The sequence below is a fragment of the Aquarana catesbeiana genome, linkage group LG08 (assembly GCF_042186555.1).
Source record: "Aquarana catesbeiana isolate 2022-GZ linkage group LG08, ASM4218655v1, whole genome shotgun sequence".
Classification (NCBI taxonomy): Eukaryota; Metazoa; Chordata; class Amphibia; order Anura; family Ranidae; genus Aquarana; species Aquarana catesbeiana.
Window position 1 is genome coordinate 46,288,314 of NC_133331.1, and position 23,235 is coordinate 46,311,548.

The 23,235-nt window shown below is 43.7% G+C and overlaps 1 protein-coding gene across 1 annotated transcript in view; it reads left to right on the top strand.

Moving 5' to 3' along the window:
- RAB11FIP2 (RAB11 family interacting protein 2) overlaps positions 1-23,235 on the top strand; it is a 72,962-nt gene that overhangs the window by 45,063 nt on the left and 4,664 nt on the right. The window contains exons 2-4 of the mRNA XM_073595790.1: positions 7,783-8,204; positions 15,209-15,653; positions 19,517-19,598. Of these exons, the coding sequence (XP_073451891.1) occupies positions 7,783-8,204; positions 15,209-15,653; positions 19,517-19,598 (949 nt within the window). The remainder of the gene's footprint in view (positions 1-7,782; positions 8,205-15,208; positions 15,654-19,516; positions 19,599-23,235) is intronic.

Sequence of the window (23,235 nt, forward strand, 5' to 3'; positions counted from 1 at the left end):
CATTCAGTTTGTTTTGCTGTGATTGGATTGGTCAAAGCTAATCACATGGTACAGATAGGCCATGTGATCACATTGACCAATCACAGCTAGCAACACAATTGTACACAATGAATGGTATGAAAGGAAGCCATTCATTGTTTACAACTGTCGTGACCTGCTGTGATTGGTCACAGTGGTCACATGGTACCGGCAGCGAGCCGGTACATTGATCCCGTGGACACAGCTGGTGACAGATTGTGTTGCTGCATGTCCCCTTCTAAGAGGACGTCATATAACGTCCAATCAGAACAGTAAAGCCACTGTCGTCATTCTGGTATAGGCCTTGCCGGAAGGTGTTACGCAAGCCATAAATTATACAGTTTTCTTTCTTTCTACCACAGGTTGAAGAAAAGAAAATTGCTCAATTTACACATCAGCACAGTCAGTGTTGATGGGGTAATCCTTTCCTCTGCTCTATGTATTCTGACAGTGGGAGGTTTCCCAACCATCTGAATACAATGATCACTGCCAGCAGCTATAACTGCTGTCGGTGATTGCATGAAAAGATCAACTTCAGTACAACCAGCCTGCCCATGGACGGATTGGAATTCAATGTCTATGGCCAGGCTTAGGCCTCGTTCACACAGGCATTAAAAACTTTCTCACACTGTACAACCGCCTAAGAACAGAAAGCAGATGAAGGTATACACCAGGAAGTGTTAGCACTGCCTTGTGTTGTGAGGCAAAAAAAAAAATCATGCCTGCAGAGTTTCGACAGGTGTTGACACGTTGCAACTACATGCTCCATCTGTCACCCGCAAGCTCTAAGGCAGAGAACCAAGCAATCAAACACTGCTGATCGCTCGGTTCTCAGAGATCCCTGGTCACTGGAGCGCTGGGCTGTGGAGGGGGAGGGAGCGGCCGGCCAGCTCTCTGCGGCTCGTTGAGAGGCTGAGCTGTGTGCTGATCCAGGCACGTGGGCGGATCCTGACCATATGGTCACCATTTTTCCTGCGCCTGGACCGACTCTGTGATGTCAGCCGACAGTGGGCTTCAGCAGAACAAACTTCACTTCTGTAATCCACAAGAAAAGTACAGCCAAACAAGCTTTGGCTGTACTTCTCCTTTAACCACTTGACCTCCGGAAGATTTACCCGCCTTCATGATCAGCCCATTTTCTGCGATGCGGAACTGTGTTACTTTAGCTGACAATTGCACGGTCATGCAACGTTGTACCAAAATAAAATTTGTGTCATTTTTTCCCCACAAATAGAGCTTTCTTTTGGTGGTACTGTATTTGATCACTACTGCCTTTTTTATCTTTTGTGCTATAAAAACGTATCCAATAAAAAAATTTTAAAAATAGAATTTCTTCATAAATATGCTACATGTTTTCGGTAAAAAATCCCAATAAGCATATATTAATTGGTTTACATGGATGTTATAGTGTCTACAAACTATGGGATATATTTATGGAATTTCTTTTTATACTAGTAATGGCGGTGATTTAAAACCCCCGAACATCATGTTATCAAACAAGATGGCAATAAAATAAGACATAAAACTCTTTGCTTCAATCAAATTTAAAGAAACGTAATGAAAAATAATGCAATGTGTAAAGAAATTAAAAAATTACCATTAAGTTATATTATAATTCTTTTTTTTTTTTAGTACTTGCCGATACCAATTACCGAGGATGATTAGAGTAAATTAAGGGTTAATGAGGGGTTAAACAGAGGAACAATTTAATTAAAAACCCCCCAAAAATGTATTTTTTTACTTGACAAGGTTGCCTTAAAGGCTTAAACTGACTTAATTGCAGACTGAAGTTCATGCCTTTGATCTGTAAATGGCTACACAGAAAGATACAATGTTTCCTTTTACCTGTCTCTTTCAGTGCTGAGCAATGTTATCGATAAACATTGCCGGCTGCTTTTTTTGTTGACAGCTGTGAGCAGGGGAACGGCTCTGCACTTTCTACATGAATCGTGAAAATGCTGAATTAGGATCGTGTGGAGGGTTGAATCGAGATCACAATCTTTTAAGGATTAATCGTGCAGCTCTAGTGCCTAACCAGTGTTTTTGTGTACTATGTTAGGTGTCTTTTACGAAGGGAAGTGATGGATTTTATTCCCTGCTTTGGAGTAACAAAAAATCCATCCCTTCCCCCCTATCAGAACGGAGATGTGCCCAGATAGTTCTGTGTGTTTTACCGACGATTGGCGGGGACCAGCGGATATCCAGTGCCCGGCACCTTCAGGTTAGCAGAAAAGAAAGAGGGCGCACCAACCTAGTGCATTACCACTGATAAACTTTAATGCAGCATAAAAAACAGCAAAAATTATACTCACAAACAAGCTAATAAAACCAGCTTTCAAAAGGGCGCAAAAGCGCTGTTCTGTGGATCGACACACCAGGACCTGTTGCCGAGAGGGTCAGACCGGTGCAAAAGGCCAATGGCTCTTTGCCTTTTTGAAAGCTGGTTTTATTAGCTCGTTTGTGAGTATAATTTTTGCTGTTTTTTATGCTGCATTAAAGTTTATCAGTTTTAATGCACTAGGTTGGTGCGCCCTCTTTCTTTTCTGTTTTTTTTAGCTTGAATACCCATTGTTCAAACGAGGGCTGCAAGACGCTAGGCATTACTTTTTTAGGTGGCTGCACCACATGTCTAGTTCATGGACACCTGAGCGCAGGAGAGATTTTTTATTGTGTTTGTACCTTCAGGTTAGCTTTTGCTGTGAATAATCACAGCAGAAGTGGCCAGCCGGCGGTATGCACGCGCCCCCTGCAGGTGGAAGTAAAGAATCACTTATATATCTGTGATTCTGCACAGGAGAGCTGGCCTTTAGCAGTAAAACTGCTATGGGGCAGTCTTTAGGTGGTTAATGGAATAGGAGGGAAAAAAAGCTTCTTAAAAATTCAACACTTGTGTGAACTTAGCCAAAAGAGCCTAAGACAATTAAAGAATACAGTTTCTTAGGCATGCCCCTTGTTTTCCAAAACTTGTAGAACATGTGGACCTAGCCTGGCTTATTTGTAGCTTTATTTTCTTTTGTAGTTTCATCAGAGCTAGATGGTTATAATAACAAGTTAAGAATTCACCTATTGTGAAACACTAAAGGTCAGAAGTTCTTTGATTTTCTTAAAGTGGTCATGAAGTCCAAAACTGACTTTTGATTTGCTTCTTCCGTAAGAATAATGAAAAACCAGTTCATTGGTGCATCTACCCTTATCTAAACAGTTGGTGCTTCTCTAACTCTTTTTTTTTTCTGTCCCAGTGATAGATAGCAACACTGACAGAGCCATATAGGGCAGTTCTAGAGGAAAACCTGTCTCAGTTTGGGGTGGAGGTTCACTTTCCGGTAGGAGAATGACCCTAAACACACACACACTCACAGCTACACTAAAGTGTAACCACAAACCTGAATGTATTAGAATGGCCCAGTCAAATCCTAAACATAATCCTATTTACAGTTTGTAGCTGTTCACCAATGATCCCCATTCAACTGTACAGAGGTGGAGCAATTTTGCCAAGCCGAACAATAACAACGTGCCAGACCTAGCTAGGCAAAGCTGGCAGAGACTTACTCCAAAACACACACTGCCAAAAGTTCTACTAAGTATTTTGGGGTGAATATTTATACAATTCACAAATGTCTGCTTTTTAGCTTAACTACTTTCCGCTCAAGCCTATTCTGGCACTCCTCTCCTGCATGTAAAAATCATCAATCATCATTTAATGATGGAATCCCGCTTTAAAATTCAATATCAAAATGGTGTCACGGATTTTTAAATACTGTATTTTACTATATAAGCTCAGTTTACTGGTAAAAGTATGTGTGAAATGCAAGACTGGTGGGTGTAAAAAGATGACTGCTTGCCGCCTTCTGACTGTAGGCTTACTGTGGACGAGTGCGGGGTAGACAAAGATGGCCGTGACGGAACGTCACTTCCATTATCTAATCTGATGGGTTGTCAATTCTGACTACACAGCAGCTCGCCAATCACATGGGCGAGCCGGTAGAAACACCGGAGGGCGGCGGGGGGGGGAGTCCCCTCCCGTCACCTGTAAAAACGATCAAGCAGCTATGATTGTTTTTAACGATGCAGGGAATCACCAGCAGATAATAATGATATCTGTGTGATGCCTGTGGGTGCAGGAATTATTCAGATGTCACCACTTAAACCCCAGGACATCATATAACGTACCTTGGGCTGCAAATGGTTAACTTTTGTGTCACATTTTTACATTTTCACCTTTAAAGTGTTAAATATGCTTAATAAATAGAATGTAAAATCCAATTTCCAATTTACTTCCAGGTTTTAACTGTACAAAATGTGTCAATGTATAGGGGAGAATACTAATGCTGAACACTGTAGATATTTATATCAATATTTCTCATGGGGGGGTCCTGATATAAAAATACCCCCACTCCCCCTATAACTCCTCTGATGAAGATAGATTTATTCTTTTATACCATTGCTTTGTTAATATATGATTGCTATAGCTGCCATAATCACACTTCTGGTACTGAAATAAACTTTATTGTAACAGTAAGTCACAGACATAATCAATTAAAATGGCTACAGGGCGATTGAGAACTTAACAGGATAGAAAGGGCATCACAGCCATGCAGGGGCTTTGCATCATTCACCAAAAGATATTGAATAACTTATATGCCTGTATTAATCAAGAGAAGTTATACATAGAGATGTGCTTCGCATAATGTCCTTTTTGTTACAATAGTAAACTGTGTAGGTCAGCGATGATGGCTTTTATTGGCCCGAGGGTTAAGGCACAAAGTAGGTTAGGTGGCAGTGGGGTGGTGTAAGAGGAAAGGTTACACAAAAGAAGCCAAGACTCAAAGAGGCAAGTGGAATAATGGGAAACGGGAAAGAAAAGAAAAAGGAAAGAAGGAGATAAGGCAGAAAGAGAGGGAGTCTATCCCAGGGGCTGCTCCGACACATCCCCAGGAGGGAGGTGAGTAGACCAATATAAAGTCTCCTCCCGGGTCAGAGATAGGCTGGCTGTGGATTAAACTGCAAGACAGGTTGGTAATTCAAACAAGGCTGCCATATCAAAAGGAACCTGTCATACTTATCTTCCATGCCACAAGTACGGTACATTTCAATCAATTGTATAAGAAAACATTGAAGAGGCCACAAGGGTGTCGTTTCTTCTTCCTGTGGAACCATGCAAGAAGCCCTAACACCCAAATTTAGGATATCCAGTTAGTGCAAGGTATTTTATCGGGGAACAACCCTATAGTATGAAGGCAAGGGGTCCTGACATCCTAACTGAGGATAAAAAGATAGTGATCAGAAGTGTTATTGAGGAACTTACCAGTGATTTTGTGATAAAGAGTCCTGACATTAAAATTTAGGATATACAGATACTGATCTGAAGGGATATCAAGGAATTGACCTGTAGTATGCAGGCAAGGAATCCTGACACCCTAATTTATGATGTACAGATAGTAATCAGGAGTGTTATTGGGAAACTGACACATAGTATGGAGGCTGGCAGTCCTGACACCATAACGTAGATATATATAGATACTGATCAGGAGTGTTATCGGGGGAACTGACCCATGATTTGAAAGCACAGAGTCCTGAAACTCTAATTTAAGATATACAGATAGTGGTCAAGAGTGTTTTTGGGGAACTGATTTATAGTATGGAGACAAGGTATCCTGACGCTATAATTTAGGCTACACAGATAGAGATCAGGAGTGTTATCGGGGAACTGACCTCATTATTTAGAATGTGCAGATAGTGATCAGAAGTGTTTTTGGGAAAGTGACCCATGTTATGGAGACAAGGAGTCCTAACACCAACATTTATGATATACAGATAGTGATCAAGAATGATATCAAGGAATTGGCCCATGGTATGGAGGCAAGAAGTCCTGGCATCCTAATTTAAGATGTACAGTTAGTAGTCAGTTATTGGGGAACAGTCCCATAGTGTGGAGGCAGGCATTCCTAAAGTCATAACTTAGATGTATTGATAATGAACAGGAGTCCAATCAGGATACTTACCCGTGAATTGGAGGTAAGGAGTCCTGACACCATAATTTAGGATGTACAGATAGTGATTAAAAGAGTTAATGGGGAACTGATGTGTTGTTTAGATGCAGCCATTTCTGACACCCTTATAGGGTGTACAAATAGTGATCAGAAGTGCTACTGGGGAACCAACCATTGTATAGGGATAGGCAGTCCTGACAAATTTAGGATATACAGATAGTGATCAGGAGTGTTATCGGTCAAATGACCCATGGTATGAAGGCAAGGAGTCCTAACACCCCAATTTAGTATGTAAAGATAGTGATCAGGAGTGGTACTGGCAAACTGGCCTGTGGTATGAAGGCAAGAAGTCTTGACACCAACATTTAGGAAATGATAGATAGTGATCAGAGTGTTAGGCCCCTTTCACATGTAGCGGATTCTGTTTTGATCAGCAGGGGATCTGGGAGCTGATCCCCTGATGATCAGAGCAGAGCGGGTGGATAGCACATTCGTGTCCGCTCAGTTCTGAAAAGCAGACACAGAGAAAGCCCGCTGCTCTATGGAGAGTTTACACAAGAGTTGATCATTGTAAGAACCCCCTGTCAGTGGTAAATGGTTTGTCTCAACACTCTTAATTGATACATCTGCAGGACAGCTTGTTCTGTTGAAAAACAAAAGACTTATGCCGCATACACACGAGCGGAAGAAAGAAAGAGTCCGATGAGAGCTTCTCATCGTATATTCCGACCGTGTGTATGCCCCATCGGACTTTTTCTGTCGACAATTCAGACGGACTTAGATAGAGAACATGTTCTATATTTTTCCGACGGAGCAAATTACTATTCGAAAAAACGCTCGTCTGTATGCTGTTCCCACGCACCAAAAACGACGCATGCTCTGAAGCAAGTAGGAGACAGAAGCTATTGGCTATTGAACTTCCGTTTTCTAGTCCCGTCGTACTTGTTGTATGTTACCGCGTTCTGGACGGTTGGAATTTGGTGTGACCGTGTGTATGCAAGACAGCTTGAGCGGAATTCCGTCGGAAATGCGTCGTAAAAAACCAACCAAAGCTGCACTATAATAAATGTTTGTGTTTGGGCTTAATACCGCTTTAATTGCAAATATAGTAAAATCAGGTCACCAGGTTGGCTGTGCTATGTAAATTCTAGGGCTGGATCGACAGAAATATAAATCCTTTGGCAGGTAAAAAAAAAAAAAAGCCCCTTATTATGTGATCTTTGCCTGGAGTTTGGCTTAAGGGCCCATTCACACTTTCCCGCTTTTGTGCACTGCATTAACGCATGTGCCACACATGCATGATGTGGCATTAGGCAGCCCATTTATTTTGAACGGACTGCCGACACACAAGAGTTGACAAATAACATAAATAAAATTCTTCCTATGCAATGCATAAGGGATTGTTGTGATGTGCTGCAACGCCTAAGAGTCAAAGCTGTGTTGCCGTAATGTGTTGGGATGTTATACAAAATGAATGGCTCTGCAGTGTGCTAACCTGCATAGTATGCGTTGCAGTTATGTGCGCATTACTGCAATGCAAAAGTGTAATTTGCCCCTCAAGGAAGGTATAATGGAAGAGTCTGGAAACAGCTTGAACATGAGATGTCCTCACCATTCACTATAAATTGGATTGTCTGTGTTGGTATATGTGCTAGTGTTTGTAAGTCCACAAAAAAATCACGTGGAAAACAAAGGTGGTGGGACAGCAGAGCCCTTGTAGATAGAGAGCATGGTCCATCCCACCCTTCTCAAACTCTCTTTCTGCATCTCGTAGGTGGTATAAACTGGAGTCAAAGCAAGGAAAAAGGAACAAAGACAGAGGAGATCTGAAAGTGAACATCCAGTTCATGAGGAACAATATGACAGCCAGTATGTTCGATCTCTCCATGAAGGATAAGACTCGCTCTCCGTTTGCTCGTCTTAAAGACAAGATGAAAGGAAGGAAGCCTGATGGATCAGACAGCTCTTCTGCCATCATTCCCAGCACAAGTGAACTCCATGGTACTCGTTTCAGCGAAGGAACTGACGTCTCACCACACAAGAGTAAACCCAAGAAGCCTTTCCTTCTAGGGCCTCAGCGCCTATCTTCTGCTCATTCCATGTCAGATTTAGTCGGTCCTCCTCCCGCCCGACTCAGCTCTGGTGGGTTGCCTGTTAAACAGCCGTTAGACTCCATCAGCTCTGCAGAAGAGAGTGGTGAGTTCATTCAGTCTATGTTTCCTTTATCGCTGTCCTAGTCATCATTAGCCATGTCACTCTGCAGGACTGCGAAGCCTGTAGGCATTTTATAAACAGCAAGTAAAGAGCAAATTCAGACAAAAAGTGAAACAATTAAGTGAGGTATCCTGCAGTCCAGTAAACACTGAACCTGTTCTAAATGTAGAAAGTCCACTCATTTTAACTCTGGAACCCACCACAGCCAGAATTCAGAGAGCACCTCAGATGGTCAGTAGGCGATTACTTCCTGCATTTATTGCTGTGCAATTTGCTCTCTTTCTTCTGCTTTATCACCAAACATATGAACTTTTAAGGTAACCTTGAGTGTGATTGTTATCTGTAATACACTTCTTATTATTGACATATTTTCTTTTTCGTACATCACGGGACACAGAGCCACAGTACTTACTGAATGGGTTTTATAGGCACGACTAGGTGATGGACACTGGCACACCCTAGACAGGAAGTTTAGCCCCCTATATAACCCCTCCCCTTACTGGGAGTACCGCAGTTTTTTCACCAGTGTCTTAGGTGTTGGTCACGAGTAAAGATGTGCTGTGCTGAGCTCCGCTGGAGAAATCTTTGCTGGGGCAGGCCATGCAACCAGATCCATTCAAAGTGCCTTTTCCAGGCCGAAATAAATGGTACCCGGGCCTTCTGTCCGAAGAAACAAGGTTTTGCCTGTAACGCTTCTCTTTTTAGAGAGCTGGACCCCGGGATCCAGTGTTTGTTTTTTTTTACAGGCTTTACAGGTCCAGTAGTGTGGATCCCCCGATAACAAGGGGCCCTGGTTCCTGAAGGTTTTTTTAACAGAGCCCACCGTGAGCGGTGAAGATTGGGTCTGTTACCACAGAACCCTGCAGCCGTATAAGGTAAGGGAGATTCCTAAAAAATTTTTTTTAATTCCTGTGGGTTTTCTCCTTTAAGTAAAATGTTGCTATGCCTAAAGTCGCCACTGGGGGCTGTCAAGAGCACATACCTGATTCCATGCTTGTCAGTCTCGTCTCTGTGCCACACACTTCCTCCGAGCCCATGCTCCAAGTAGGATGTGGGAAGGGGTTTTTTTTCTTTTCAGGAATGTCCCTCCACAGCTTCCTTCAGGCTAGAGGCCATGTGTTAGTCGGCGGTATGCTGCACCGCCTCCCGCCGTAATGGCTCTTCATCCACTGGTCCTTCTCTCTCCTCTGCCCCAGCCTCCCCTCCATGTGCGATTCGATCGGGGAGGCCTCGGCTCGTGCGGGAAAAGCGGTCTTTTTTTGAAAAAGATGAGGGGGCGGAGCATTAGCGCAACATCGGCATGGTTTAACGCCCACAACACGGGCTATACAAGGCTATAAAGATGCACTCTTTTGCAGGTGCACACAGCTCAAGGAGGGACACAGAGCAGATGGATGGCATGTGAGTGTGGGTGACACAGGCTTTCCCAGGCAACATTTACTTATCATCAGACTGAGCCTTGATAGCAGCAGCAGTTGCTGGACTATTTTGCTTAGCAGTGGGTGCATTTCTGGTAGTACCTCTGCATTTGTGCTTAGCACTATGGGCAGAAGGGGAGGTACAAATACCCTGAAAAATAGGGGCTCAAAGGGATCTCCCTCAGGGTCTGGGACCCCCCCTCTGCAACGCCATCTCCCCCTGAAAGACCTAGGGAGGCTGGTCAGAGTGAGCCATCGGGGTCAGGGGCTGCAACTGCTTCTGGCCTTTCAGCCCCTGTATATATTACTCAGGAGGTTTTTTCCTCAACTATAAGTGGATTAGAGGAAAGATTAATGGCCTTAATTGCATCTTCACGAAGTGGAAGAAAAAGCATTACGTCCCCTTCTACCACCCAGGACCCTCAAACAGAGGAACTCTGGGAAGGGGGAGACAAATACCTCTCAGAGGACCGGGATGAGACTGATGACTCCTCTTCTGAAGAATCAAGTGGGGAAGGACCCTTTTCAGCTTCACAGGCTGAGAAATTGATGGTGCAATCTCTTACTGAAATGGTCCGATCCACATTTAAGTTACCCGTAACTGAGTCGGTTGAAAAGCCCACGTCTTGTTTGGGTTCACTGAAACCTCCTCAAGCTGCGCATGCTTTTCCTGTTCATTCCTTGCTCGAAAAGCTTATTTATTCTGAGTGGGATCACCCAGATAAACATTTTTTCCCTCCTAAAAAGTTTTCAACACTTTATCCTATGGAGGAAAAATTCATAAAGATGTGGGGTATACCAGCAATTGACGCCGCTATATCCTCTGTGAATAAAAGTTTGACTTGTCCTGTTGACAGCGCTCAAATGCTTAGTGATCTAACCGATAAAAAATTAGAATTCCTGTTAAAAAACATTTTTTCCTTGGCAGGTTCAGTAGCTCAACCTGCAGTGGCGGCAATTGGGGTATGTCAATCCTTGAGAGATCACTTGAAGCAGGTGCTCAATATTTTCCCTGAACAGCAGGCCCAGGAGTTAGCCAACCTGCCAGCGGCTTTGTGTTTTGCAGATGACGCAATCAGAGATTCTATTCTTCAGGCCTCTCGCCTTACACTTGGGTTGGTGCATATGCATAGAATCTTTTGGTTGAAAAATTGGTCAGCCGAAACGCCATGCAAAAAGCTCCTGGCTGGTTTTCCCTTCTGTGGTGTGAGGCTGTTTGGGGATGATTTGGACAATTATATCCAAAAAATCTCAAGTGGGAAAAGTACCCTTTTGGCAGTTAAGAAAAGGAGTAAACGTCCCTCATTTAAACTGGCTCTTTATTCCGTGCCAGGGGCATCAGCCTCCAGGCAGTCGCGACGGCCTCCACCGTCAGGTTCAAGAGGTAAAACTCAGAGTCAACCCCAGGGACAAAAGAAGTCCTGGAGGAGGAAATCTACAAGACAGAACGCTAAAGCCTCTTTATGAAGGGGCGTCCCCATTCATTCGAGTGGCGGTAAGACTGCTACAGTTCTCAAGGGTCTGGCAGGAGGACTTTCAGGACATCTGGGTGGTCTCCACAATAACTCTAGGTTACAAACTAGAGTTCCAAGAATTCCCGTTTCCTCAGATCAAATCTTCCCAAAGACCCAGAGAAGAAGAAGTCTCTCTTTCAAGCGTTGGAGCGACTTTTGTCGCAAAAAGTAATCATGGTGGTTCCCATGGAAGAGCAGGGGTTGGGGTTTTATTCAAAACTTTTCACGGTGCCAAAGCCAAATGGAGATGTCAGGCCCTACCTAGATCTCTAAGATCTAAACTGGTTCCTAAAAATTAGATCTTTTCGCATGGAATCAATCCGATCAGTAGTGTCCATCCTACAAGGAGGACAACTTCTGGCATCAATAGACATCAAGGATGCATACCTGCATGTATCTATTTTCCCTGCTCATCAGAAATATCTGCGTTTCGAAGTGGAAAAACATAATTTTCATTTTTTAGCTCTACCTTTCGGTCTAGTTACAGCACCTCGGGTGTTTACAAAGGTCCTGGCTCCTCCTCTGGCCAGATTAAGGGCTCAGGGTATAACAATTATAGCATATCTAGACGACCTGCTCTTAATAGACCCATCAGTAGCCCGCTTAGACCAAAGCTTGGTCCCCACATTCAACTACATGGAATACCTAGGTTGGGTCCTCAACCTAGAGAAGTCTTCTTTAAAACCAGTAAGAAGACTAGAGTACTTGGGTCTGGTTATAGATACAACCCAGAAGAGGGTGTTTTTATCCCAGGCAAAAATCAGCACCATAAAGGAGCTGGTTCAGGTAGTCAGGGCAAAGAAGGGTCCTTCTATTCGCCTTTGTATGAGGTTGTTGGGAAAGATGGTGGCTTCATTCAAAGCGGTTCCCTATGCTCAGTTACATTCAAGACTGCTGCAAAACAGTATTCTGTCTGCCTGGAACAAGAAAGTCCAGGTGTTAGATTTTCTGATGCGCTTGTCACCAATAGTGGGTCAGAGCCTCAGTTGGTGGTTGGTACCTGAGAATCTGCGGAAAGGGAAATTCCATTTTACCAGTTACCTGGAAGGTGGTAACAACAGATGCCAGCCTTTTGGGTTGGGGAGCAGTTCTGGAAGAGACGACTGTCCAAGGGAAATGGTCCAAAACCGAGAGGACCTTACCCATCAACATTCTAGAGATTCGGGCGGCATACCTAGCCCTAAAGGCCTGGACATTCAGGTTGCAGGGTTGTCCTGTCAGGATCCAATCCGACAATGCCACAGCAGTGGCTTATATCAATCACCAAGTGGGGGAACCAGGAGTCGTGCAGCCCAGGGAGAGGTAAGCCAGATCCTAATCTGGGCAGAAAAGCATGTGCCGTGCATATCGGCAATCTTCATTCCAGGGGTAGAGAACTGGCAGGCGGACTAATTAAGTCACCAGCAGTTGTTCTCGGGGGAATGGTCTCTTCACCCCGACATCTTCCTGGCTATATGTCCAGGTTCAACAAGATTGACAACTTTGTGTCAAGAACAAGGGATCTACTTGCATGCGGGACAAATGCATTGGTGACTTTGTGGGATCAGTTCTCACTGATTTATGCATTCCCTCCTATTTTGCTGCTACCATGACTTCTAGGATCAAGCAGGAAAAGAAGTCGGTGCTTCTGGTGGCCTCAGCGTGGCCCAGAAGATCTTGGTATGCAGAAATAGTAAAGTTGGCGGTAGGGCCCCCATGGACCCTACCACCACGTCCAGACCTGCTATCGCAGGGGTCAGTGTTCCATCCTACCTTACAAACGCTAAATTTAACGGTTTGGCTATTGGAACCCACATTCTGAAGAATCGTGGGCTTTCAGGCTTAGTAATTTCTACCTTGATTAATGCAAGGAAGCCAGCTTCCAGAGTCATTTATTGTAGAGTCTGGAAGGCATATGTCTCCTGGTGTGAATCCAGGGGTTGGCATCCCAGAAAGTATGTCATAGGGAGAATCCTTGCTTTTCTACAAATGGGGTTAGAGAAGAAGCTGGCCTTGAATACTATCAAGGACCAGGTCTCGGCCTTGTCGGTATTGTTTCAACATCTGCTTACTTCGCATTCTTTGGTCCGAACCTTCATATAGGGGGTAACGCGGCTTAATCCACCGGTCAGAGCTCCCCTGAACCCTTGGGACTTGAATTTAGTTCTGTCGGCATTACAGAAACAGCCTTTTGAGCCGATACAACATATTCCCTTGGTCCTTTTGACAAGGAAGCTAATTTTTCTGGTAGCCATTTCTTCTGCAAGAAGAGTATCAGAATTGGCGGCTCTTTCTTGTAAAGAGCCATATTTAATTATTCATAAGGATAGAGTAGTATTGCGTCCTCATCCTAGTTTTCTACCGAAGTTGGTTTCAGGTTTTCATCTAAACCAGGATATTGTTCTGCCTTCATTTTTTCCAGAACCCTGTTCTACGGAAGAAAAGTTACTACATTCTCTGGATGTAGTGAGAGCGGTCAAAACCTATTTGGAAGCGACTGCTTAGATTCGCAAAACGGATGTTATGTTTGTGTTGCCTGAAGGTCCTAAAAAAAGACAAGCAGCGTCAAAATCTACTATTGCTAAGTGGATTCGACAGGTAATTGTTCAAGCTTATGGTTTGAAGAGGAAACTTCCACCTTTTCAAATCAAAGCGCATTCTACCAGGGCTGTTAGTGCTTCATGGGCAGTGCATCACCAGGCCTCCATGGCTCAAATCTGCAAGGCCGCAACTTGGTCTTCAGTCCATACATTCACCAGATTCTATCAGGTGGATGTGAGAAGGCATGAGGATATCGCCTTTGGGCGCAGTGTGCTGCAGGCAGCGATATAAGGTCCTTAGGTCTGATTGCACCCTACTTTTGTTTGTGTCTCCCTCCCCTCAGATAGCATTGCTCTGGGACATCCCATTCAGTAAATACTGTGGCTCTGTGTCCCGTGATGTACGAAAAAAAAAATAGGATTTTTATAACAGCTTACCTGTAAAATCCTTTTCTTCGAGTACATCACGGGACACAGAGGTCCCTCCCCTCTTCTAATACACATATATTGCTTTGCTACAAGACTGAGGTACTCTCAGTAATAGGAGGGGTTATATAGGGAACGATAAAAAAGCAGAGAGCGCGCACCAGCCTAGTGCATTATCCCAAGGTAAATTTATTCAAAACAAAAATTAAAATCTACTCACAAAGGTAAGAAGAAAAATCGCACTGTATACAGTCACAAGGCGATTGGTCTGCTGGTAGCAGTTTCCAGGTCCTAGGAAGAGGACGTGTGAACCGCTGCTGGCTAACGCGCTTCAAAGGTGTCCCTTCTTCATCAGAGCCTTAGGGGGCTGCACTTCCTGTCTAGGGTGTGCCAGTGTCCATCACCTAGTGGTGCCTATATAACCCATTCAGTAAATACTGTGGCTCTGTGTCCCGTGATGTACTCAAAGAAAAGAATTTTACAGGTAAGCTGTTATAAAAATCCTATTTTAAGTCAGGCTTTCTTCCTATAAGAGGCAACAACTACTTAAAATATAATGGTTTGGGGGCAGGGCAATATAGGTTTTCTAGAAGCAGCACACCAGTAGCTGCCCACTGTGAGTCTCATTTAGTCTGAATAAAACCTCAGAGTGAGCTGTCTAATAAGGGATCAGTCAATGCTCAGACACAGGTCAGTATACCCCAGACAGTTTACCCTGCTAACACCTTATATTACAGCTGTGTAACGTTGGGCACTCAAACCATGCAGAGAAGTTCCTGTGGCAGGCGCATTTAGTAGAGGAGCTCTGTCACTGTTAACATGCAACACGCTACTACAGGTGAATGCAATATGTACAGTATGTCTCTTACACAGTTAGTATTAGTATTGACCGCACTTGCCTGTACTCTACTTTGTTCCTAGGGCTGGATTTATTGACTACTGATGTATTGGAAAAAAAACACCCAGACATGTTCAGGAGAATAAAAAAAAAAATAGGAACTTTTCCTGTACATGATTGGGTGTTTAATCTGGTAAATCAGGTTCTTAGTACATTCATGCTTGTAAGATGCCACCACTGTCTTGTCTCACCAGTTATTACTGTCTTGTAGGAGGCCTCAAGTCACCACACAGAAGAACAATGAGTGTGGACACATCCAAAGACAGCCAACCTGAGAGTACTGAATCCAAAATTGATTGGATCAACCGTCCCACCACTGAGTCTGTTATGAGCAGCGCTATTCCTCAGAAATTTGCTACTCTTCCCAGGCAGTGGGCTCCTGGTGATGAGCGTGCAGAGGCCTGGGACAGTTCCAGCACAGCTAAAGGAACTTATTCTAAAACAGAGGGCAGGAAAGACGGGAAGAAGAAAGACAAAGTGAGCCTGTTAGAGAGAGTAACGGGGAAGAAAGATGCAAAAAGGTCGGAACGGCACAGCCAAGACATCTCTGATTGGGGTCTGGAGAGCAGAGGCTCAGATGGTGTTCCTCAAACAATGGCACCCAGCTATGAGTCCACCAATCCTTTCCGGGTGGGGAGTCATCCTACGGAGCAGCGGTAACTATACTAACTTATCACTTTTTCTCTAGCACTGTAACCAGTGAGGAGTCTTTTTCTATAGCTGTGCCTAGCACTACAGTAGACATCAGAATTTGTTTCAGTAATGGTGTATTGCAGGCGACAAGGCGATCTACTCAGCTAATCAGCTGATGTGAAAATTTCTCAATTTGCAGCTGGCGACAGGTGTGAATGTAGAAAGTGCCTTTAATTTGAATGTGTCGTCAGATCCACAATGGAGGACCCAGAAAAGTTATTAGCAAGGTCGCTGGGGACAGGGAATGGGTAATTAGACGGGCCCTGGGAGATGGAGTTTAGGTAATTAAGGAAGTTGGTCTAACTGGACCCCGAATATGATACAAATAATGTAATAGGGTAGATGCGGGTATTGTTCTAGCATGCAAAGACAACCTAGGACAATGTTACCAAGTCTATTTTACTACAGACATACCATATTTCAACAGTGCAAATACTCGGGCCAAATAATATATAATATAATATATAATAATATATAACTACAGTGTGCATACTATATATATCTATAGCCCAAATAATGCATACAGTACCTACAGTGCAGATGTTATACAGTATATGAACAGCCCAATATACCTACAGTGCCGATACTATACGTATATATATACAATTTAATATATCAACAGTGCAGATACTTTATATTTACTGTCCAATATATCTACAGTGCAAATAATTTATGTCTATAGCCGAAATAATATATATATCTACAGAGCAGATACTATACTGTATATCTATCCCCCAAATTCTTCACATTTACCTTGCAGATACTATATATGTACAGTCCAATATACTGTATATCTACAATGTAGATTCTATATATGTACAGTCCAATCTAGCTACAGTGCAGATATTATATACTGTATGTACACTCTTGTCAGTATACACAATCACAGCTCTTCAGTTTCTGTGGGTGAGACAATATCATCACTCATTCTTCTCTTATCCTTCTCTGGTATACCGGTCTCTCATAAAGCTGTCATCACACACAGTCTACTCATCCTCGAATACCAAAGAAAGGACCAAATACTCCAATGTTTAATACAAATTTTATATTACATAATGGTACATGCAGCAGATATGAAGTATGATCAAAAGATTTTGTCCTCATACTCCACATAAGTATGATCTGCAGCAGCTTTTTTTTCTGGTACAATAATTTTTATTGTAATAAGCATAACATCTTGACAAACATTAACCCACGCAGGGGTACAGCATAATGAGCATAGCAGGAAGGTGTGGGCTAGGGAAGCCCGATCAAAAGACTTTTATAAGTGTTAACTGTCCACTGGGTGACCTACCAAAGGTCCATATAGATCACTAGGGCCTAAAGGCCATCCAATAAGGGCCCAGGTTGCAGGTGCACTGGTTTACAGCAGAGGGTAATGCCTGTGCTGGTCTATTGGACACCCCCGGCACAGGTCGGGTGAGCACAATCTGTAGAGAGTACAAAAAAACTTTGGAATCTAGCAACAGTGGCCACTTGCCAACAAGAAATAAGTCTGAGGACTCAGGGTTACCCTAGAGCAAAATAGACCAAGGGCAGCCATAAGCACAGTCTCAGCAGCGAAAAAGAGAAGGAAAAAGACAAAGAAATAAGGATTGAGATAGGGAAAAGAGGGAGGGGGGAGGGGAGAAGCAGAAGTCCTGCAAGAGGGGGAAGTAACAAATTAGTTCTTAGGAGAGACCCAGGCTGTTTGGATGCAAGGTGGGAAAAGCATAGGACCACCAAGGTGACCATACTTTGAGGAATTTAGAATGAGAATCATTTAGAATACTTGACATTTTCTCATTAATCATAAGGTCGGATAAAGTGCTCTTCACCATAGCAAATGGAACAGAGGGCTCTGGCTATTACGCGTTTAGCTGCTATAAATACGAAGCCAGTTTTTGTTGGTATGAGAACAAGCTCTGGATTGGGCAGTGCAACAAAAGGCAGTTTTGGCTTCCCTATGTATGGGTATACAGAATAAGAAATGTAGGAGACCAAACACCCTAGACCAGAACCCTGTGAAGCGGGAACAGGACCACTACATGTGTACTACATCCCCCTGTTGGCCACACCCTCTGAAGCATCGGTTGCTATAGGTTGGGCTTGAGCTCGCTATCCGGGCCGGGACCCAGTACCACTGTAGAACTTTGTATGCAGCTTCCAGAGTAGCCGTGTTGAAGGAGCACTTGGCCACGGAGGACCAGGCTTTGTTCCAGTCCTCTGGATCAATAGAAATCTCAAGGTCCCGCTCCCACAGCAACCTAAAGCAGCGTTTTTCAACGGGGGTGCCCAGGCACATTTTCATTGTGCACCATTATACCAACGTCCTAACAATGACATCATTCGTTGATAAGGAGGACGTCAGGCACCTGCACAGCATCCTTGTTTGTCCCTCTCCATCAGCACTGGGGCCATATTAGAGTGTGGGGGATAAATTGAGAGGGAAATGCTGGATTACCAGTTAGAACCAGTGTGCAAAGGTGTGTTTGCTTTAGAAGAAGAAACCACCTTTAATGCTGGGTGCCCTACATGTGTGGATGTTGCTGCGTTATGTAAAACTATTTGTTTCATTTTTTACAGTTTAGAATGGGGTGCCTCAAGAATTTTAAAGGATGCCTTGACTAAAAAAAGGTTGAAAAAACTGATCTATAGTGCTATTTTTTTCTTTTAAGTGTAGCACTAACTCACTGTGGAGCTGCTGGTTTAAAGCGGGCTGTTACCTTCACTTCCACCACCTCTATTTCACCGGCACCGGGTCTAGGGTCCCGTTGAGTTTACCTCCGGACAATGTAGGCACCAAACACTTTGAGTATCTTTTCCAATGCTTTAATGAACAGGGCAATAAAGGAAGTAGCAGGAAAGAGGCAGAAGGAAAACTGCAGGGAAGCTCAAATACCTTTTCTTGTATTCTTTAGTACATCATTAGGAATTGAACACTTGTAGCTGAATATACTCCCCTTGTGGGATTCAATCTTTGCCCGCCTTGATAGGTTACTCTTACCCGCCTAGCAGCCAGTGCGCAGCGCGAACAAAAGTCTCTGCCACAGACTTGTTTGAAGCAAAACCCATACGATCCTCTGCCACAGGATGTAATGGTTTACGGTGACTATCAGACACAGCACTTGGACCTTTAAGCCAACCAGGCAGTACTATGCAGTAAGATCACTTCAGGATACGTCCTCCAACAGAGTCACCAGGCCCCTCTCCAGACCAGCACTCTGCATGATCCTTCCATGACGGGTCCTCCCCTGGGATCTCCTCAGTTGTCCATCTTCTTCACTCGGGATAGACAGCCCAGGATCATTCCTCTGCCGCTGTGGTAGGCCCCAGACAGGCTTCTGGGCCCACCCACATGCCGCAGCGACGCGGGCCTCCGGATCAGAGGACCACGAGGTGGTACTCTTAATGCATACCTGTCGGCCAAGAGGGCCAGCAGGTGGCTGAAAACGAACCCCTAAACATGGCGTCTGTCCCATAAATACCCTCTCCCAGAATGCAACTCGGAGGACCACCTCCACCGAGTTGTCTCCGGAACAGAGGAGCACTTATACGCTTCAGCACATTGCCTTTCCAACACTGGCCCATGGTGACAACGACACCCACCGGCACAGTGCGAAACTAGACACAACTCAGCCAAGCTGGAACAGAGGCAAATCTAACTTCACCTAACAAGTAACCCACTAAATTTACCTATCAGCGGTAGACTAAAAATCTACCAGCGCTACATAAGTATACATTGTACATCACAAACTTTGGATCTTCATTGTATTTTCCATCACTGATTCTGCATCCGCACTGTATTCGCTATCACCAATTGTAAATCCACACTATTTTCTTGCAGGAACTACTCAAAATTCTCTACGTCAGCACAAGTAGGAAGTAGCAGAGGCCTGGATGTGTACCTGCCCCTCCATGGATCGCTGGTAAGTACTTTGTTATATACAGTGCATCTGGAAAGTATTCACAGCACTTCACTTTTTCCACATTTTGTTATGTTACAGCCTTATTCCAAAATGGAATAAATTCATTATTTTCCTCAAAATTATACAAACAATACCCCATAATGACAACGTGAAAGAAGTTTGTTTAAAATATTTGCAAATTTATTAAAAATAAAAAACGAAAAAAATCACATGTACAGTGCCTTGAAAAAGAATTCATACCCCTGGAAATTTTCCACATTTTGTCATGTTACAACCAAAAATGTAAATGTACTTTATTGGGATTTTATGTGATAGACCAACACAAAGTGGCCCATAATTGTGAAGTGGAAGGAAAATGATAAATTGTTTTAAACATTTTTTACAAATAAATATGTTAAAAGTGTGGCATGCATTTGTATTCAGCCCTCCTGAGTCAATACTTTGTAGAACCACCTTTCGCTGCAATTACAGCTGCAAGTCTTTTTGGGGATGTCTCTACCAGCTTTGCACATCTAAAGAGTGACATTTTCCCATTCTTCTTTGCAAAATAGCTCAAGCTCTGTCAAGAGTGGATGGAGAGCGTCTGTGAACAGCAATTCGTTCCACAGATTCTCAATTGGATTTAGGTCTGGACTTTGACTGGGCCATTCACATTAATATGCTTTGATCTAAACCAATCCACTGTAGCTCTAACTGTATGTTTAGGGTCGTTGTCCTGCTGGAAGGTGAACCTCTGCCCCAGTCTTGTCTTTTGCAGCCCCTTACAGTTTTTCTTCTAAGATTGCCCTGTATTTGGCTCCATCCATCTTCCCATCAACTCTGACCAGCTTCCCTGTCCCTGCTAAAGCAAAGCATTCCCACAGCATGATGCTGCCACCACCATGTTTCACAATGGGGATGGTGTGTTCAAGGTGATGTGCAGTGTTAGTTTTCTAACACACATCGTTTTGCTTTTAGGCCAAAATGTTCAATTCTGGTCTCATCTGAGCAGAGCACCTTCTTCCACATATTTGCTGTGCCCCCCACGTGGCTTCTTGCAAACTGCAAACAGGACTTCTTATGGTTTTTAGCCACTCTTCAATAAAGGCCAGATTTGTAGAGTGCACGACTAATAGTTGTCCTGTGAACAGATTGTACCACCTGAGCTGTGGATCTCTGCAGCTCCTCCAGAGTTACCATGGGCCTCTTGGCTACTTCTCTGATAAATGCTCTCCTTGTCCAGCCTGTCAGTTTAGGTGGACGGCCATGTCTTGGTAGGTTTGCAGTTGTGCCATACCGTTATCCATTTTCGGATGATGGATTGAGCAGTGCTCCATGAAATGTTAAAAGCTTGGGATTTTTTTTTTTATAACCTAACTCTGCTTTAAACTTCTCCACAACTTTGTCTCTGACCTGTCTGGTGTGTTCCTGGGCCTTCGTGATGCTGTTTGTTCACTAGGGTTCTCTAGCAAACCTCTGAGGGCTTCACAGAACAGCTGTATTATACTGAGATTAAATTACACACAGGTAGACTTTATTTACTAATTAGGTGACTTCGGAAGACAATTGGTTCCACTAGATTTTAGTTAGGGGTATCAGAGTGAAGGGGCCTGAATACAAATGCACGCTACACTTTTCAGAAATTTATTTGTAAAAAAATGTAAAAAAACATTTATCATTTCTCTTCCACTTTACATATATGTGCCACTTTGTGTTGGTCTATCACATAAAATCCCAATAAAATACATTTACGATTTTGGTTGTAAAGTGACAAAATTTGGAACATTTTAAGGGGTATGAATGCTTTTTTAAGGCACTGTACATAAGTATTCACAGCCTTTACTCACAGCTCAGTACTTTGTTTAAGCACCTTTGGCACCAATTACAGCCTCAAGTCTTTTTGAGTATGATGCTACAAGCTTGGCACACCTATTTTTGGGCAGTTTCTCCCATTCTTCTTTGCAAACCCACTCAAGCTCCATCAGGTTGGATGGGGAGCACAGCTATTTTCAGATCCCTCCAGAGATGTTTAATTGGGTTCAAGTCTGGGCTCTGGCTGGGCCACTCAAGGACATTCAAAGATTTGTCCCGTAGCCACTTCATTTGTTATCTTGGCTGTGTGCTTAGAGTCTTTGTCCTGTTGGAAAATGAACCTTCACCCCAGTCTGAGGTCCAGAGCGTTCTGGAGAAGGTTTTCATCAAGGATGTATCTGTACATTGCTGCATTCATCTTTCCCTCAATCCTGACTAGTCTCCCAGTTCCTGCTGCTGAAAAACATCCCCACAGCATGATGCTGCCACCACCATGCTTCACTGTAGGGATGGTATTGGCCAGGTGATGAGCGTGCCTGGTTTCCTCCAGACATGACGCTTGCCATTCAAGCCAAAGAGTTCAGTCTTTGGGGGAGATTTACTAAAACTGATGCACTCAGAATCTGGTGCAGCTGTGCATGGTAGCCAATCAGCTTCTAACTTCAGCTTGTATAATTAAGCTTTGACAATAAAACCTGTAAGCTGATTGGTTTCTATGCAGATCTTCATCAGATTTTGCACTCTCTAGCTTTAATAAATCTCCCCCTTTGTTTCATCAGACCAGAGAATGTTGTTTCTCATGGTCTGAGAGTCCTTCAGGTTCCTTTTGGTAAACTCCAGGCGGGCTGTCATGTGTCTTTTACTGAGCAGTGGCTTCCATCTGGCCACTCTACCATACAGGTCTGAATGGTGGAGTGCTGCAGAGATGGTTGTTCTTCTGGAAGGTTCTCCTCTCTCCACAGAGAAACGCTAGAGTTCTGTCAGAGTGACCATGGGGTTCTTGATCACCTCCTTGACTAAGGCCCTTCTCCCCCAATCGCTCAGTTTGACTGGGCAGCCCGCTCTAGGAAGACTCTTGGTGGTTCCAAACTTCTTCCATTTACGGAAGATGGAGGTCACTGTGCTCATTGGGACCTTCAAAGTTGCAGACATTTTTCTGTAGCCTTCCCCAGATCTGTGCCTTGGAACAATCCTGTCTCGGAAGTCTATTGACAATAGCCAATTCCTTGGACTTTATGGCTTGGTTTGTGCTCGTCATGGCTTGGTCAGTGCTCTGACATGCCACTGTTGACTGTGGAACCTTATATAGACAGGTGTGTGCCTTTCCAAATCATGTCCAATCAACTTAATTGAGCACAGGTGGACTCCAATCAAGTTGTAGAAACGTGTCAAGGGTGATCAAGGGAAACAGGATTCACCTGAGCTCAATTTTGAGTGTCATGACAAAGGCTGTGAATACTTATGTTCATGTAATTTTTTATTTTTAATAAAATTGCAAAGATTTCTAACAAACTTCTTTCAAGTTGTCATTATGGGGTATTGTTTGTAGAATTTTGAGGAAAATAATGAATTTAATCCACTTTGGAATAAGGCTGTAACATAACAAAATGTGGAAAAAGGGAAGCACTGTGAATACTTTCCGGATGTACTGTATTTTATGAAATAGTGGTGTTGAGGAGACAGAACTCATGCTGATTTCATTATCCGTTCTCCGCATCTCCATCACTTACCCCTCTTAACACTGCCATCATCATCGCCCCTCCGCACGGCAATCTTCAACCCCTCTTCACACCACCATGATCACCAAGCTGCCATCTCTGAACCCCCTCCAGATTGCCATGATGGG